General features: G+C 40.7%; 1 protein-coding gene across 7 annotated transcripts in view; it reads right to left on the reverse strand.

Annotated features, from left to right (window-relative positions):
• Window positions 1–16,149, reverse strand: part of Unc5d (unc-5 netrin receptor D) — a 548,490-nt gene that overhangs the window by 94,523 nt on the left and 437,818 nt on the right. For 4 of the 7 annotated variants that reach the window (XM_036209475.1, XM_036209473.1, XM_036209474.1 and 1 more), the window contains exons 6-7: window positions 15,388–15,555; window positions 13,592–13,756 (exon numbers count right to left, since the gene is read on the reverse strand). In XM_036209475.1, coding sequence (XP_036065368.1) covers window positions 13,592–13,756; window positions 15,388–15,555 — 333 coding nt within the window. The remainder of the gene's footprint in view (window positions 1–13,591; window positions 13,757–15,387; window positions 15,556–16,149) is intronic. The other 3 variants (XM_036209478.1, XM_036209477.1, XM_036209476.1) reach the window with 1 other exon arrangement.

The raw sequence follows: 16,149 nt of genomic DNA on the forward strand, positions 1-16,149 counted from the left end.
CTGCTTCCCTGAGGGGCTGTGAGGTGGCAGCAGAGAGACAGGCCTAGGAAAGTTGCTTTTCTATTTGACAAGCATTGACAGTAGCAGCTATGCAGTGGTTTTGGGAAATCACAGCCAGTTCTCAAGGTCTGCCTTAAGCCCCAGGAGGGCAAAAAGGTGGAAGGAAATAGATGGTAACTCTGCCTTATTTACAAGTGAATGCATCAAAGGAATTTTTAACTGTGTCTTAACATGTTGTGTCTTAGAAAATCTTCATTGCTGTTTACTCACTAGGCAGCCTAGACAGGCACAAAGGGAGAAAATAAAAATTCACCAAAAAGAAGAAACCCTGTTAATGTTAAGCCAGATATCCATGTTTAGAATTTTCTCTGATTTTTATGTATATGATATTAAATATACATATGCGTGCTTACATATGTAGTAGCATGAAAATAGAGGAAATTGCCAGTTATCATTTTCATGCAGGAAAGTCATAGCTCATTGTTCTGCTTTCTGCCTTTGTCATTATTATTGTTTACTGTAATGTAAATAAGGCTTTGTGACTCCCACCCCACACACCAGTATATGAGTGTGTAAAGGTGTATATCTGCATGAGAGGGAGGGAGGGAGGGATGGGAGATGAGAACAGGGAGGGGAGGCAGGGAGGGAGCAAGGGAGGTAAAGAGGGATGGGAGATGGGAAGAGTAGGGGGGAGAGAGGGAGGGATGGGGGATGGAAGGAGGAGGGGAGGGAGGGAATAATGGGAGATGGGAACAGGGAGGGGAGGGGAGGGAGGGATGGGAGATGGGAAGAGTAGAGGGGAGGGAGGGGAAGATGGGAAGGGGTGAAGGGAGGAATAAGAGATGGAAGGGTAGAAGGGAGGGAACATTTTATTTTTGACCTTTGGTGATGGTTCATTCCCTTCTACCTTACTTTAGTCTTTGGTTCTTTTCTTCCATCTAAGTTCCCAAAGCATTTCCATGGAATCCATTGTTCTGGAAAGCTATTTATAAAGCCACCCACTGGCGGGCAGGTAGCCCCTACTGGAAACCAAATGTGGCTAGCCTCATGTGACTCACATGCTGGGGACTTGAGAGAGCAGGCCTGAGAAGACAGCACACTTGGACAGACTGACTCCATCTCTGACCTCACAACTTCAGATGCCTGGCCTGTGATTCTATGACGCCTGCGCCCCTCAGTTTCAAACAATGAATAAATGTTTGTTCCCAGTGTCTGCATGGCTTCTGAGACTCACAGGGCCACTAAGGTAGACAAATATGCAGGACAGTAGCTCTTTCCTCAGACTGCAAGCCTAGCATGTCACCGTAGTCAACATTTGACCTTCTTTCCTCTCTTTTTGTTTCCAAAGAGCACTCTCGTTTCCTTCTCGGTAGATTGCATTCTTTGAAACCTTTTCTGTCTCTAAAATATGCACACTAACTCTTTTCTCGTCATCTTCGTTACCCATGTTTCAAACTCACATTGTTCAGTTGACACAAATGTGGAATAATCTGTCTCTTTTGCCCATGCTCTGGCTGTTTCCTTATTTGTTACAACAGATTCTAGCCTCAGCAAACAATATTTAACCACGATCCTCTGCTGCTCAGACTGTAGCCAGCTGTTCTGCTTTCATGGTCCCACCACCACAAGTATGAATTTGTTCCTAGAGATCCTCAAGGAAACTCATGTAACTGGGATAAATCTATTAACCCCCAGTCCCATTTTAACCTTTGGTTCACGGCATTGCTTCTCTTTGGGACACCCCTTCCCATTCCAATCTCCCAGAAAAGCCTCCCGCCTAAGAGATGCAGACCACGACATCTCTGGTGACTTCATTAGCACACATCACTCCCCTCTCTGGAGAGTTTGTTTTTCCTTATAGTCAGTAAAACACAGTGAGTTAATAAAAAAAGAAACGGATCATTTTATATGTTTCGTTTGATCTTATACATTTTAAATTTCTGTGATCCCTGTCATTTCCAGGTCCCTAGAATGTAAGCCATGCTAGAAAGTGATGAGTCTATGTGCTACTGCAACTGTAGATTGACAGCAAGAACACAGAAAGAGCTGAGTCAATGGGGGAATCACCGCAAGCAAGTGTGAAGATCTAAGTTTGCATCACCATCACCACATGTACTCTGGGTGGGCATGGTGGCCCAGCTGCAATCCCAGAATATGTGTGTGTGTGGATCCCTGGAGCCAGCAGAATAGATAGATTCGCCAAATGGATGAACTTCAGGTTCAAGTGAGAGACTCTGCCTCAATAAATTAAAATGGAGAGTGATCCAGGATGACTCTTGATTTAATATTGGGCCTACACACACACACACACACACACACACACACACAAATTATATAAATTATAATACACACACACACACATATATAGTGCATACCACAGACACACAAATGCAAAACAGAATAAATCACTCAGAAAGGCTAATTAGAAGTCATTTTATTATTTGAAGATAGGGAGGAAAAGAGGCTTAGGTTATTGCTTATCAGTGTGTTTCATTCATTCATTATCTCTTTCCCTATAGCTGGAAATAATTACCAGCCAGGTTTATGCCCTCTGAATGCAACCCAAGGCTACAGAAAGTCCCAGGGCCTTCCTGATGGCCTGTGTTAGCGCTGAAGAGAAATAATCAGACAAATGGGAGGCCTGATTTACATTGACCACGCCAGGGTGCCTGAGTGTCAAGTAGACACCGGCTTGACAGGCTGGGATTCTGGCCTCCTGGGTGTTTGAACACACAGAAATACAGCTACCAATATTTGTGTGCATGCTAAGCCTGTCCAGTGAGCAGAATGCAGAATAGAAGAGTAGGAGGCAGAGCTTTTCTTACTTATCCAGTATATGTGTGTATGTATGCGTATGTACACATGCATGAGTGCACGCATGCATGCATGCGTCCCTCCTTATGCTTTCTTGGTAAGTCAGAGGGGACCCAGGGAAGGCCACCTATTCACTCGATCACAAGTTGGGTCAAAGCTTCCCTCTCTCTCAACTCCCGCCAGTTTCCTTACCATGTCCCTTTGAAATACCATCTGTGCATGAGAACAAAACGACCTAGGACCTTTTCAGCTGATGCCCCCTAGACAATCACTGACTTCCCAGAGAAATCTGGTTGATTATTGGAATTCTGGGGACAAGTGGCAAAAATAAAACAAAATAAAACAAAACCAAAAAACCCTACCTGGTTTGCCACTTGTGCATACATCAGTAAGTGAAAAACAGTTCTGTTGACATCTTCCACCTAAGATTTATTCCAGATCCCATCATGCTAATTAGGTGGTGTCAGAGGGCACCATCACAGACAGCTCATGCATGTCACATCTGATGACTATGACTCCAGCATTGCCCTCTGCTACAGCTCATGATTAGTGACTATTTAGGAGGTACAGTTTCCTCCTCTCCCCTTTTTTCCCAAATACTGTATCTAAGACAGATAAGTATCTTTAATGACTATTCTTACAGGTGACATTTCTTCCTTCTTTCCTTCCTTTCTTCTTTCTTTTTTAATGGTTTTTTGAGACAGAGTTTCTCTGTGTAGTTTTGTGCCTTTCCTGGAACTCACTCTGTAGCCCAGGCTGACCTCGAACTCACAGAGATCCACCTGCCTCTGCCTCCGAGTGCTGGGATTAAAGGCATGCACCACCACCGCCCAGCTTAGGTGACGTTTCTATGTTTCATTTTAAGCTAAATCATTCAAATTTCTAGATTTCATGTCAACCTAAGTTTTATTTTTACTGACAATTAACTGTACTTAGTTATATGGTATAATGTGATTTTAATATGTTCATGCTTTGTGCAGGGTAATCAGGATGTCCATTACGAGATGTATCATTTTTCTGATGTGAGAAGATTCAAAATATTCTCTTTTAGCTATTTTGAAACAGCACATTTTGTTTGCTGGCAATCGCCACTTTAATATCTGACTCTTTTCTCCCTCTTTAGCTATACCATAGTGTATGTAGACCCCCACAGCTTGTGGTAACTATTTTGTGGTATACACACACAATCAAATACTATTCAGCCATTGAAAGGGTGAAATGCTGTCACTTGAAGCAATAGATGGACTTGAAGATCACTGGATTCACAGAGCAAAGCTAGGAACAGAAAGCCAGGTGGTCCATGACCTCTTTCATGTAGAAACATACTAGCTTCCACAATGCTCTCTCCATTCCCAGTGAATCTGTGCTTTGGTTTGTTTCTGTGATGGTACTCATGTTCTGGGGCTGCTACAAAGCCTTTCCAGAGTTTCTAAAAACCTCTCTGTTCAAAACTGGTTTCAAAGTGGCAAAATGCAGGTTTCTATCTCTGTTCTGAGGGAAGATGCATGCTGCACTCTCCTATCTGGGCCAAGGATTCTTTGTCATGATATACTTACATTTGTCTGCAATAAATGTCTACACACATTCAAAAGCACAAACAGGCTGATATAGAGCTCAGTGGGGGAGGACTGGGCTAGCAAATAAATGCCATGCATTCTAGCCTCAGCACCACAAAAGACCAATCAACCAAATCACCAAAAATGGAACAAAATGTCCAGAGCAAATAATCACTTAAGACAGATGTGCTATCCAGATATTTTAAGTACTTTTCAATATTCTAACAAAATTAGCACATTGAAAAGACAATTAAAACTGTATTCTCATGCTTATTTCTGAGATGTTCACTCTAACAAAGAGAGGAACAATTTAAATTCCAACTATTAAATGGATACACATGTAGTATTGTCATATATAATATTGTTCAAACTTTACAGAAGAGTTCCCTTAATTCACAATGGCATGTAAAGACTTGTGGGACACCATGCTAAGTGAAATAAACCAGACACAGGAAGACAAATACTGCATGGCCTCATTTCCATGTGGAATCTGAAAGTGCCAAACTCAAGCTGAGAGTAAAGTGTTGCTGCCAGCCATAGTGGTGAGGCAAAGGCTGGAGGGAATATTTGATAAATGTAAAGTTTCATTGCAGACCAGAAAGTTATAGAAAGAAATGTCCAGCTTTGTGAATATAGTAAATATTATCCTATGCACTTGAAGTTTGCTCAGAGGGTGGGTCTTGATGAGAGGTGTTAAATATGCTAAGTATTTAGTGATGCCATTTCACAAGGATTCATGTAGCAGACAGGCTGTATAACGTAAACATAAACAACTTTTCATTGTCGACTTCATCTCAGTAAAGTTGGGTAAAAGAAATCCCATCTGGGACTCTCCAGCCTAAATGTAGCCTTATGGCAGTTGCCTACTGTTTTAAAGGTTATCCATTAGTTGTTGGACAGGGGAAGTCTGGAATGGCGTGGGTGGTGGTGAAAGGCTGTAATGACTTATCAGCTCCTTGGAAGATAACTAGGTGCTAGTTCTAGCCCTGTGTGGGCGATGGAGCCTGGCTCACAAAGAGCTTCTTTAAGAGAAAGTACACTCTGAAGATCCATGTTCCAAACATCCTCCTTCCTTCCCTTGCTCCCTTCCCCTTTTGTGATTTTTCTGAGCCATCCTTTCTCCCTCAATTTCCCTAGGTGTGGGGTTATAGGCCTGTCCCATCAAGACCAGTCCATCTTGTTTTTGAAGCTATTCCAGTCCTCCTGTTGGCCACATATTTCCTGGTAGAGACCAAGCTGCCCTTTCCCCTCGTTCATTACCAAGAACAGGAACTGAATAGAACAAGTGCTCTGTAAACATGTGTGGACTGACTTAGTGCTAAGCCTTGCATTTCGGTTACACCAAAGCAGTATAAAGGCCAGGTCCACACATTTTCTACATTTTATGTGTTCTTGGGACATGGTAGCTTTCTAATGATGAGTGTATAGGCGGGTGGGAAGAAAAGTGAATTACACAATTGGGTGCCAAGTGAGTCTGGTGTCCCCTTTCTTTGAGATAGGGCAATTTATTTCCTAGTTAAAAGTTGTCCCATATTCCACATAATGGCCTCTCAAATGGTTAACTTTGTGTGTTAGAATTAGATAAGTTTCTGAAAATAATGTGAAGGTCCTGAATCCTGAAATTATAATGGTATCTTACTCATTTCCATGTTACACATGTGTTTGTAAATGCACCCACCTATGTGAGATCAGTATCAAAGACCAGATCTAAAATTATGATGATTTCAACTCTCATAGCTTTGATGGAACTTAGGCATCACCGTGTGCTTGTTTTACAGGGTACAACATCACAATTTTGCCCATGGTCACAGCTGATTAACAAAACATCTGAACTGATACCATGGCATCTTGACTCAGGGATATTTACTATCTATCATATTTTTCTAAGTGATGTTAGTAATTTTCCATTCCATCTAACACTAACATTGCTGTGCACTGAACACCTGAGACTGTGGGCATCTCTTTTGGGTGTGATGACATCATCACTCTGGGAAAGCGAGAGGCCAGAGTGAAGGAAACTAGTTGCAATAATGGCATCTTTAGCTCATGGCTCCCTGGTCTCTGTTCTCTTAAAGACACACATGTATTTAATATGTAATTTAAGGAGAGAAGGTGGAACCAAGACAAGGTGTCCTCTATCTCGATTAATTTGCTTTGTTCAGCACACCCTGGAGGCCACTGAATTTTGTACCAGAGTAGACTGCTCAGTTTTAAATCACCTCCGTGATTGGGTTCTTGCCATTTCTTTTATCGTCCAACAAGTCTATGAGCTCAGTTACTAAATCTTTCTTTAGGCCAGATGAATATTTCTTAACCCAGAGTTTTGTGCAGATGAATCTTGAACTAATTACACTGTAAATTGAGAACTTGTAATTAATAAAACTGATCCTTTATATGAGAAGTCTATGGATGATGGAAACTTCCCTAATAGAGAAGGACCATGGTTAGCTACTGAAGCAGTTACTGAAAGTCATTCTTATTAGCCATAAAACAAAACAAAACAAAAACAAAAAATACACAAACAAACAAAGAAATCATGGACGATAATCTATAGGTTTTGTGATGTGGAATCAGAGATGCTCTGGACCGGGACAACATGAGAACTGCAGAACCCTCACAAGGGCATGCTGCTTGATTTGACCCCTCTCCACATAAGGAAGGAGTTTTGAGTTTATCTTGATGAATTTGGGATTGTGCTATACACTTTTCTTTGCTGTCAGGTCATTAGAAAACAGGTGCCTCCAATGAATCTGCAAACCAGGGTGACTCTCTCCTGGTGTGGTGGAGACTATCATTCTTGCCTATGGATCCATCGGGCTGGTGGCATGCCTTCTTCTCTGTCAGGAGCCTTCCTCTTAAGTATGCTTAATGACTGTCAACATCATAAAATGATAGAGCTGGTTGTGGCCTTTAGAGTCGCCTGATCTCCTACAAGGGACCACTTCCTTAGGCCAAGTTAAGGTAAGAGAATTGAGAGACATTCATTTAATGGCTTGCCATAAGTGCTGAGGTAGGGTCCTCACAAACTACACAGGTTCTTCTAAACACTGCTTTTCTGAACTGACAGTATCTCCCCAATTATGACTCAGAAACAGTTTAAGTGTGGCCTCTCACACACTTTAATGACAAGTCATCTCATTTTATTAGAAACACACTAACCAGATACATTAGGAAATATTTAAATGAAATCTTTAAATTTCACATTATCGATATTTCTGAAGAACATGGAAATATTATATATACATATATATTTTCTTGCCACAATAATCTCTTTATTGGAAATCATGTACACAGGGTGAAGTGGTTTTACTATTAATATGAATGCTTAATATGGGAAGCATGTGCCTTCCAGGGATTGCATCTTCTCAAAAAGACAGCTAATAATATAATAATTCCTGTTCAAAATGAGCACATTTAGGCTTAGGAAAACTAAGAAATTAGCTCCAAGTAGTTCTGTTTATGGAAATCACAATTAGAGCTCAAGCAATCTAGCCAAAGTGCCTGGATTCTTCAACTGGTCCCTTATTCTTGGGATGGATGTTTAAATTGTGGGGAAGATCCATTCTTTCATTGATCCCAATCCTAAATTCATGACCATCTCTAGTCATTCAGAAAGAGAATGACCACTTTCAACTCATCATCCCAGAAGACTTGGAAGGCTCTTTAGCTCTGCCTCTGGATGCCTTCAGCCAGTTCTCTCCTTGCTGCCTCACCTCAGGAAGCTGGTCCTTCACACTTCCCACAATTTCAAGCTCAGGGTCACTGCAAAGGCAGTATCTGTTGGGGATGCTACATGCAAAAGTTTCCTTCTATTATTCCAGTGGATTTACATCCAATGAACTCCTGGGTCCTATGACAAACATTTTAAATCTTTGTCAGGGCTGTATTTCCTCATTATGCATTGTTGTAGACCTGGTCTTGTTTGTTTAGTTTTTTTCAGATACTGCTATATTGTCTTGGTTTTGTTTTTTTGTCTATTTCCTGTAAGAAACCTGGTTTGTAAAAACTGTCATCTTACTCCCCAGCTGCCCCAAATTAATTTCAGAGTCCATTCTCTTTATATTTCAGGTTTTGCTTTGATACTTCTTATCATAAGAAGACACTTAAGAAGATAAGCTTAAGGCAAATGAGCTTCCATAAATTCTTGCTAAAATACTCCATTGCATACCCTGCCTAATCCCTTGACCAGTTTGTAAGCAGAGTAGAAAAAGCGATCACAGCGTCCTTGGGAGGAGTGCTTAGGACTAGTTGAAAGTAGATGAAGGATAGAAAGATAGACCAGGAAAAACATTTCTCAGCTGAGCTACTCTGTCAGGATATGTTACAGGTGGCATGGATACATGAGGAAATAAAGAAAGGGAGGTGACCAATGAAAAATGCTCTGGTGACAAAAGGCATTCTAATTGTTTCAGAACTGGCTGATGAGAAGGGGAGAGACTTTTCAAGGCACACATCAACCATGGTTCAGTGGATGAAGGCCAATCTTTATTTGGAAAGGGGGTTACATGCTAAAACAAACCATCATCATTTTATTTGTGAAAAAAGCAAAATCAAAAAGTATCTAGTGGGTGGGCAGATAACAAAGGGAAGAAGTCCCGTGGTCATTCATTGCATATCTATCTATCTATCTATCTATCTATCTATCTATCTATCTATCTATCTATCTATCTATTTATCTATCCTTTTTATGTTCAGTTCTGCCCTGGACATGGCACACAAGTGAAAGTTTAGAAAATAAGCAGGTTTCAGCTTTGTAGAATTTAAAGGAATACTTTCATTATGACACAGGAGAATTGCACTGTTTCTGATGAGCTTTCTTTTAAATTAAACCCAAAGGAAACTTGAGCCTGAAGTTGATCCACTGTCTCTTGAAACCTTGCTGTATACTAATCTTCTTAATGGGGGGTGTCCCACAATGGGACAGTGTTTCCTGGGGTACATGGGAGATGTTGTTACTAATCTGCTCCATGACAACCCATGTGCCCAAATCTTCATCCTTATGACTCCTATGTGTCTGTAACATTACATCCATGGTTACTGTGCAGTATACACAAAGGCAACTGTCAACTAATCCATTGTTTGTTATGTAGGAAGGCAAACTACCAAGTCCCTCTTCAAAAGGAACAGCACTATCAATATGAATCACTGCTGGATTTTTAGTTGTTTGAAGTGTAGAAGATGGAATCCAAGGCCTCATGCATGCTAGACAAGGATTCCACTATTGAGACCTAGCCCCTTGTACTACACAGGGAATGGGACTATTTCTTTCAATTTTCAAACCACTTGGGGAGAATTTGAAATAGTAGGCTGCTTGATGGCCATTTAAGAATAAATTGTGTTTAGGATATTATCTTGGTGTTGTCATTTTCATGTCTTTGCTATGTAGACTTTACACTGGAACTAAGCAGTTATGCAGTGTACCCCATTCAGAAATTTAAGCGCAGCTAACAACAACTGTAATTACACTATTATTCCTGAATCTTTGCCCACAGAAAGAAATAGATGAGTTTGGTGTTGGTAAAGTGATACCTGTCTGTTACCATCTTATGTGTAAAATAAAGGTTCTATATAAACCACTGGCAAAAATGTATATATATATATATATATATATATATATATATATATATATATGTACTATAGATGCTCTGAGCTCTTTCAGAATAAAATGTCTGTAATTCAGTGCCCTAAGAAATAAAAGGAAGGGCTGGTAATTACTGTAATAGATAACAATGAGGCCGGAGAAAGTTCTTAACAAAGCAACCATTATTTTCATGCAATTACACTATCACCTTTTCAGGCATTTCCTTGGGTTGTTTAAGTGGATGGCTCAATAAACAAAGTGGGTATGTTATTAGCTGGGGCTGGGGAATGTTGATTTGAACCACTATTGTACAGATGTCATTATCTTTGATGTGGCTTCCAAAGTATCCATTCACACTTTTCCTATCAATGTGCCTATCAGAAATGAAAACAAACCACCATTTAGCCTGATTGTCCTTTTTGAAGCTGTCAATATTGAGCTGACCTATGCTCTGTCTTCACAAGGAGGACAGATTAGTTTGCAGGTAGCACTGCCTCAAAGATTTCTTCTCTCTTTAAGTCTCCAGTGGCATTTCTCTGGCTTTAGTCACACCACACATCTAGAGGCTAATCCCTTCTTCTGAAGCAGATCCATTTAATCTTCTCAAGCCAAAGCCCACCTTTTTCTTTTCACTAGAATAAAAAGCCACAGAGAAGGTGGCTCCCATCCCATGGGATGCATCTAAACAGCCGCTATCTAATCTTTCTGTTCCTGTCCAGGAAGCTCACATGGGTTACTTAGTCCTGGCTGTGATTCTCAAAGCACAGACGATGTGTTGAGTAGATGATGGCCAGACAGATACAAGGTTCTGTTAAGCTCAGAAAGCATGCCACACAAGTCCTCATGTCTTGCCAACCATGCCCATAATGATCTTCCTTCCTTAAAATGGCAACTTTCAACCATAAAGGAATTTGATGTTCAGTTTACACTTGCAGTTTGAATCCATGGATTCACCTCTACTTGGCAAAAACTGTCCATTCTCATTCTCCTTAGTCTTGGGATATTTGCTCTCTTGTTGAGAGCATTTAGGTGTGGCCATCTATGAGAGCATCACATTAAGTTTCTGCGATTCAGCCACAAGTGGCCAAGCAACAATCATACCCAAATATTAAAGTGATCACTCAGAGCTGGTAGCTCCATCTGGAGGAGAAACAGAGCCCTCGGGGTAACAGGAGAAATTCAGACATGTTGTTGAAAGCTAAGTAAAATCAAATCATTGCAGGTCATCCAAGAGCTGAACAATGTCATTGTCAAACTTCCAAAAGAAGGTGCCATAGGGTCATATTTGGCACACAGGGAAAAAATGAGTATGAAGGAAATTCTCACACTGCAACATGACCTAGATCCTTCAACAAAGGTGCTGTTTTACAAAGCTGTTGCTAAATACTATTTTAATCAAAGCCAACTTTCTTTGGTGTATCCCTGAGAACACAGTTATTTCACCAAAATAACAGTGTGAAAGAGTAGCATGGAGTAATATTGATATCATTTAACTGGACTGCTTCTCACTGCTTCCCACAAAGACAGTGAAAAGGTACTCATTTTTTACTTCCGTTTCCTTCCCTTCAATCCTTCCTTCTCCTTCCCTAAAGTCTTCCCCTTCCTCTTCGTTTATTTGAATTTTACTTTATTTTTGGTGTTTTGTGACAGAGTCTTCCTCTGTAGTCTACATTAGTCATGACCTTGTAATCCTACTGCCTGACCCTTGAGCCCAGAGGCTGGAATCACATGTGTGACCTTCCTGCTTCTATTTATCAGGAGACTATCGACTACTGTGCCAGCTCAGATTTAAGGTGAGATCTACTCTTAGAGGTTCACTATCAGTGCTGATCATGTCTTTTTGCCTTCAACAGCACTCTTACTCAACTGATAAATAAGCATGAATCATGACACAAATGCAAGTAATATTCACACAAAAGATAACCTTGCTTTCTTACATTAAGAGCTAAGCACTATGTCTTTTATGCATAACTCTCAGATGACATCATAGACAACTAAGCCTAAAGTCATATATTAAAGTCTAATATATGATTTACAAGAAAACTTACTAGAAAAGCTAACCAAAATTCATCCAGAAGCCAAATAGCTATAGAGCCATCATCGTTTAGAAGGCATATTACATCCATAATCTTCACTGTATCACTTTAAAAACATGCCCACAATGTGAAAAAGCACTCACACCACTAAGACATGATTCAGAAAAGTTTAGTGCTGTTCAAGGGTTGTCAGAAACACATTTCCTTAACCATCTTACTATGGAGTATGTGCAGAAGTCAATGGCTGGTGTGCACTTAATGGAGAACACAGAAGTTTCAGCACTGAACTTTCTGGCTACATGGTCTGTGATCATCACCCCTTGCATTGGGTCTGACATGTCCACATACTAGACAATTGTATTACCGAATAAAGGCAATGCGAATATCAGTGTGTTGATTTTAATGCATTAGCCATTTTAAGCAATGCATGATCCATGCAGATTTAGTCTGAAAGTGCAACATTTAGCATGTGCTTGCTTTGAAGAGCACCCAGTCACATGAATGCAAAGAAATGGATCCAACAGAAGTATTTCCTTCACAGTGTCATTTTTCCGAATGAACAGTAGCAAACATAAAGTGATCGCAACCTACTAAGCTGTGGCATTTCTTTGCTCACTATCACACAGGGAATCTTTAAGTAAGCAATCTAGATCTAGAGAACATGGATGGCCCCAGGCTCATTTTTAAGGAACTGCAGGATATCACTGTAGCTGAGTTCATATGAGTAGAAATTATTTGAGTATATAGTCTCTTCCATGAAAAATTCAGATGTAACCTGTCAACATATGGCTAATAAGTGAAAGTGGATATAAGTTTGGATGCCAATAGTGAAAGAAATGAAGTGAGCTGTCCAGAGCCACAATGTGAATAAAAGAAAGCACCATATTAAAAGTGGCTTCTTCTCCTTGACTGGACAAGATCCTTTCATGCCTTCTACACCTAGGCAGAGAGGTTGTAACAGTGTGGTATCAGAAATGAAACAAAGGCCTGGGAGTTTAGAGATGAACATCCCATTCTCTGCTCTTCCAGACCAATGTGAGACAAAACCTCTACCATCAGGGGTCATTCGCCCTCCCTCACCATCAGCCAGATACAGGTGCAATGCATTTTCCTTGCCAGAAAACCTTGGGCTCCAAAGATGTAGTAAGCATTTTAAAGTTTTGTAAAGTTTTTCAGAGATACAAATTCACAGCACCCAGTATCAGGGTTCCACCAAACTTAAAAGTGGTTGCTTCTAAAAGTTTCAGATTTTAAAAATTATTTATTTGGAAATATTATCTTGGTAGGCTGTAATAAAGTATTTGAAATTGCTCCATCTGGCCTAATGATGTGGTCTTGTAATAGAGAATTTGCATAGTATGTACAAGATCCTAGCTCCCATCTCCAGTACATCAAAAAATTAAAAAAACAATAGCATCACTCTACCTGCACCAAAAATGTACCCATGCAATTTTCAGCCCTTTATACATATTCATTTTCATTTCTGGTGATTGACTTTCTGCTGTTTTATTAAACCCAGCTAATGCTTCAGACATTCTTCTGGAAACATATGGATATATGCACATCACCCACAAAGACTGAAGACATAAAATAGACAGTGTTACCTAGAATGCAGAGACCATCTGTGCAGTTTTCAGATTCCTGGCTGAGACCTTCACAAAACTTGCCCCCATTTCTTGGGGGTGGAGCTGTGCACTCACGGATACGGAGATGTTCACACTCTGGGCTGCACACTGACCATTCACTCCATACTTCCCAGCTGCCATCCACTTCAAAGGAAAATATCAGAGGCCATTGTTAGCAGGAAGCAGCAACTATTGGGAAACTTGCTCCATACTTTAAACAGATAAACCAAATAATTATTAAAACCCAATAAAACCCAACTGAGAGAACAGAGAGAGCATCTTTACTTTCCTTTTCTTATTAAAGCTATATCAGGATAAGACCCATGGTTAAATTTAGGCAGACAGTTGAGTGACTGGCATTGGCATCTTTGAGTTGGATAATAATAATAATAATGGCATTATCCATTTCCCCCCAAGTCTTTCATACCCAAGAGCATCACTGCTGGACAGATAGCTGTGTGCAGTACCATGGGATGTCCATAGATGTAGTATGGGCTTACAGTTTAGAGTGGTAAATAGAGTAGACTGACTTTAACTCCCCAGGTCCCCTAAACAATAAAAGTTAAACCCACATGAACTGATAGTGTTAAACGAAAACAGGTCAGTGAAACCCCAAGATGGCAGAACCTACAGAAATAGAATTTCTTGGGTCATAGACTGCTGCTGTACATCGAAATGAGCAGACTGAACTTAATTCCATTAAATATCAACCCAAGAGACTAGGACAGATGTTTGAGGCAATTGCCCCATTACCTCCTAGGAATAGTTTTCACCATGCTTATGTAGGTTAAGATCTTGCAAGTTTTAATCTAAACCAATTAGTAAAAATTAGGGAAAATTTTAAAAAGTACTGAATGTGGCCCAAAAATGTCTGAGTCCTAGTCTTGGTTTTGTAAACTTGTCAGCAGAGAAAGTAAGTCATGTGGCTTCCATTTTCCATTTCTGTCATCTGGGGACAATACAGTCACAATGGAGAGATAAATGGCATGGCATGTATGAAAGTGCCCTGCACAGTACCTGGCACATAGTAAGCACTCAATAAATGTTCATGAAATACAAGGACAAATTAAACTCTGAACACATGCTGTTGGTCAGAGTCTCACCTTAGCTTCTTGAGAAACTCAAATGGAAAATTTAAAGACATGAGGCTCTGGTCCCAGATCCTTGGAATTAAACTTGTGTGGTGCATGTGAAATGCAGGAGCAGTTACGTTCTCTGTGGGAGGACATGCTTTCCATAAAGAAAGCCGCCTTCTACTTCATGTAGTTCTCATTGTATTAGATGGGTTACAGCCAGGAAGAGACAACTAAAGGACTGATAGGAGAAACATTGCATAAATGAGATCTTCCACCATTTTGAAAGAAAGGCAAGTGCCGGCCAGGTGTAAGTACACACCCGGGCAGTGGACAATCTTTGCCAATTGTATTATAAATAAGTACCAAGCTGAAACTGATAAAAGGTCAAGTTCTGGGTGGTTGCTTTTTTGCAGCTCACCCAATCCCTGGTTACTGTATTCAAATACATGCCATCATGTGGGAGAATCACGGGGAGAAGCTGGTGGCTTAGTCCAAACATTGCTACCACAAGCCTTGTATAGAGGAGTTTCGCCCATATTCTGGCCATTACAATGAATTCAGTATCAGCACCTTGGACAGAGGCAAGCGTCTAAGACCTAGGACCAGGGTAACTTTGGAAGGAAGGGCACATTGCTTGCTCCACAGCAGCTTAATAGCATTGGCAGATTAGAAGGAAAAGGGAATCTGTGTATATCTCACCAGGACAGAGAGCAGTGCACGTTATTTTCTGCACTGACATTCCCTCACAAAAGGCCCCACCATTGAGAGGAGCGGGGTTGGTGCAGGTCCGGGAACGTTTCTGCCATCCTCTACCACAGCGAACATTGCAGGCTGACCACTCTGTCCAGGAAGACCAGCCTCCATTCACTGAGAGACAAAAATGGGGAGGGAGAAAAAAAAAGGAGAGAAGTTTGTACTGATTGCCTACTATGTGCAAGCCACTGCGCCAGGTGCTGTGAGTCAGGTATCTGGGGAAGAAGAGATGGTGCAGAGTCCCACTTGTTTCTTCTACCCTTCTGTAAGAGGAACCTAGAGAGCTGGCTTTGCAGAGAACTATTAAAACTAGGAAGAACTCATCAGCAGATTTCTAAGGCACTTGACCGTTCAGAGTATAAGAAGAAAACATCAGCATTTGAATTTCTATTACTTTTAAGTGCTTCAAAAATAATTCCCAGGGCTCCTCTATTGTGGAAAGAAATGCCTGTACTTAAATAGCTAGGAAATGCTTTAATTCAATGCCTGAGATCATCAGCAAACAACAATATTTGTTTTTGGTGCATTTCATCTGCTAGGAGAGGAACTGACTGCCAGAATGTCTGTGAAGATATGGGTATAGGGGAGGGGGGGATCTGGGTTGGGGAAGGGTGGGGAGCTAAAGTTGCCCAATATGAATGCTTTCCAAATATAAACACAATGGAATTGAAATAAACCACCATTTTATTATTTTTAAAAGAGAGACTG

The sequence above is a fragment of the Onychomys torridus genome, chromosome 17 (genome assembly GCF_903995425.1).
Source record: "Onychomys torridus chromosome 17, mOncTor1.1, whole genome shotgun sequence".
Taxonomy (NCBI): Eukaryota; Metazoa; Chordata; class Mammalia; order Rodentia; family Cricetidae; genus Onychomys; species Onychomys torridus.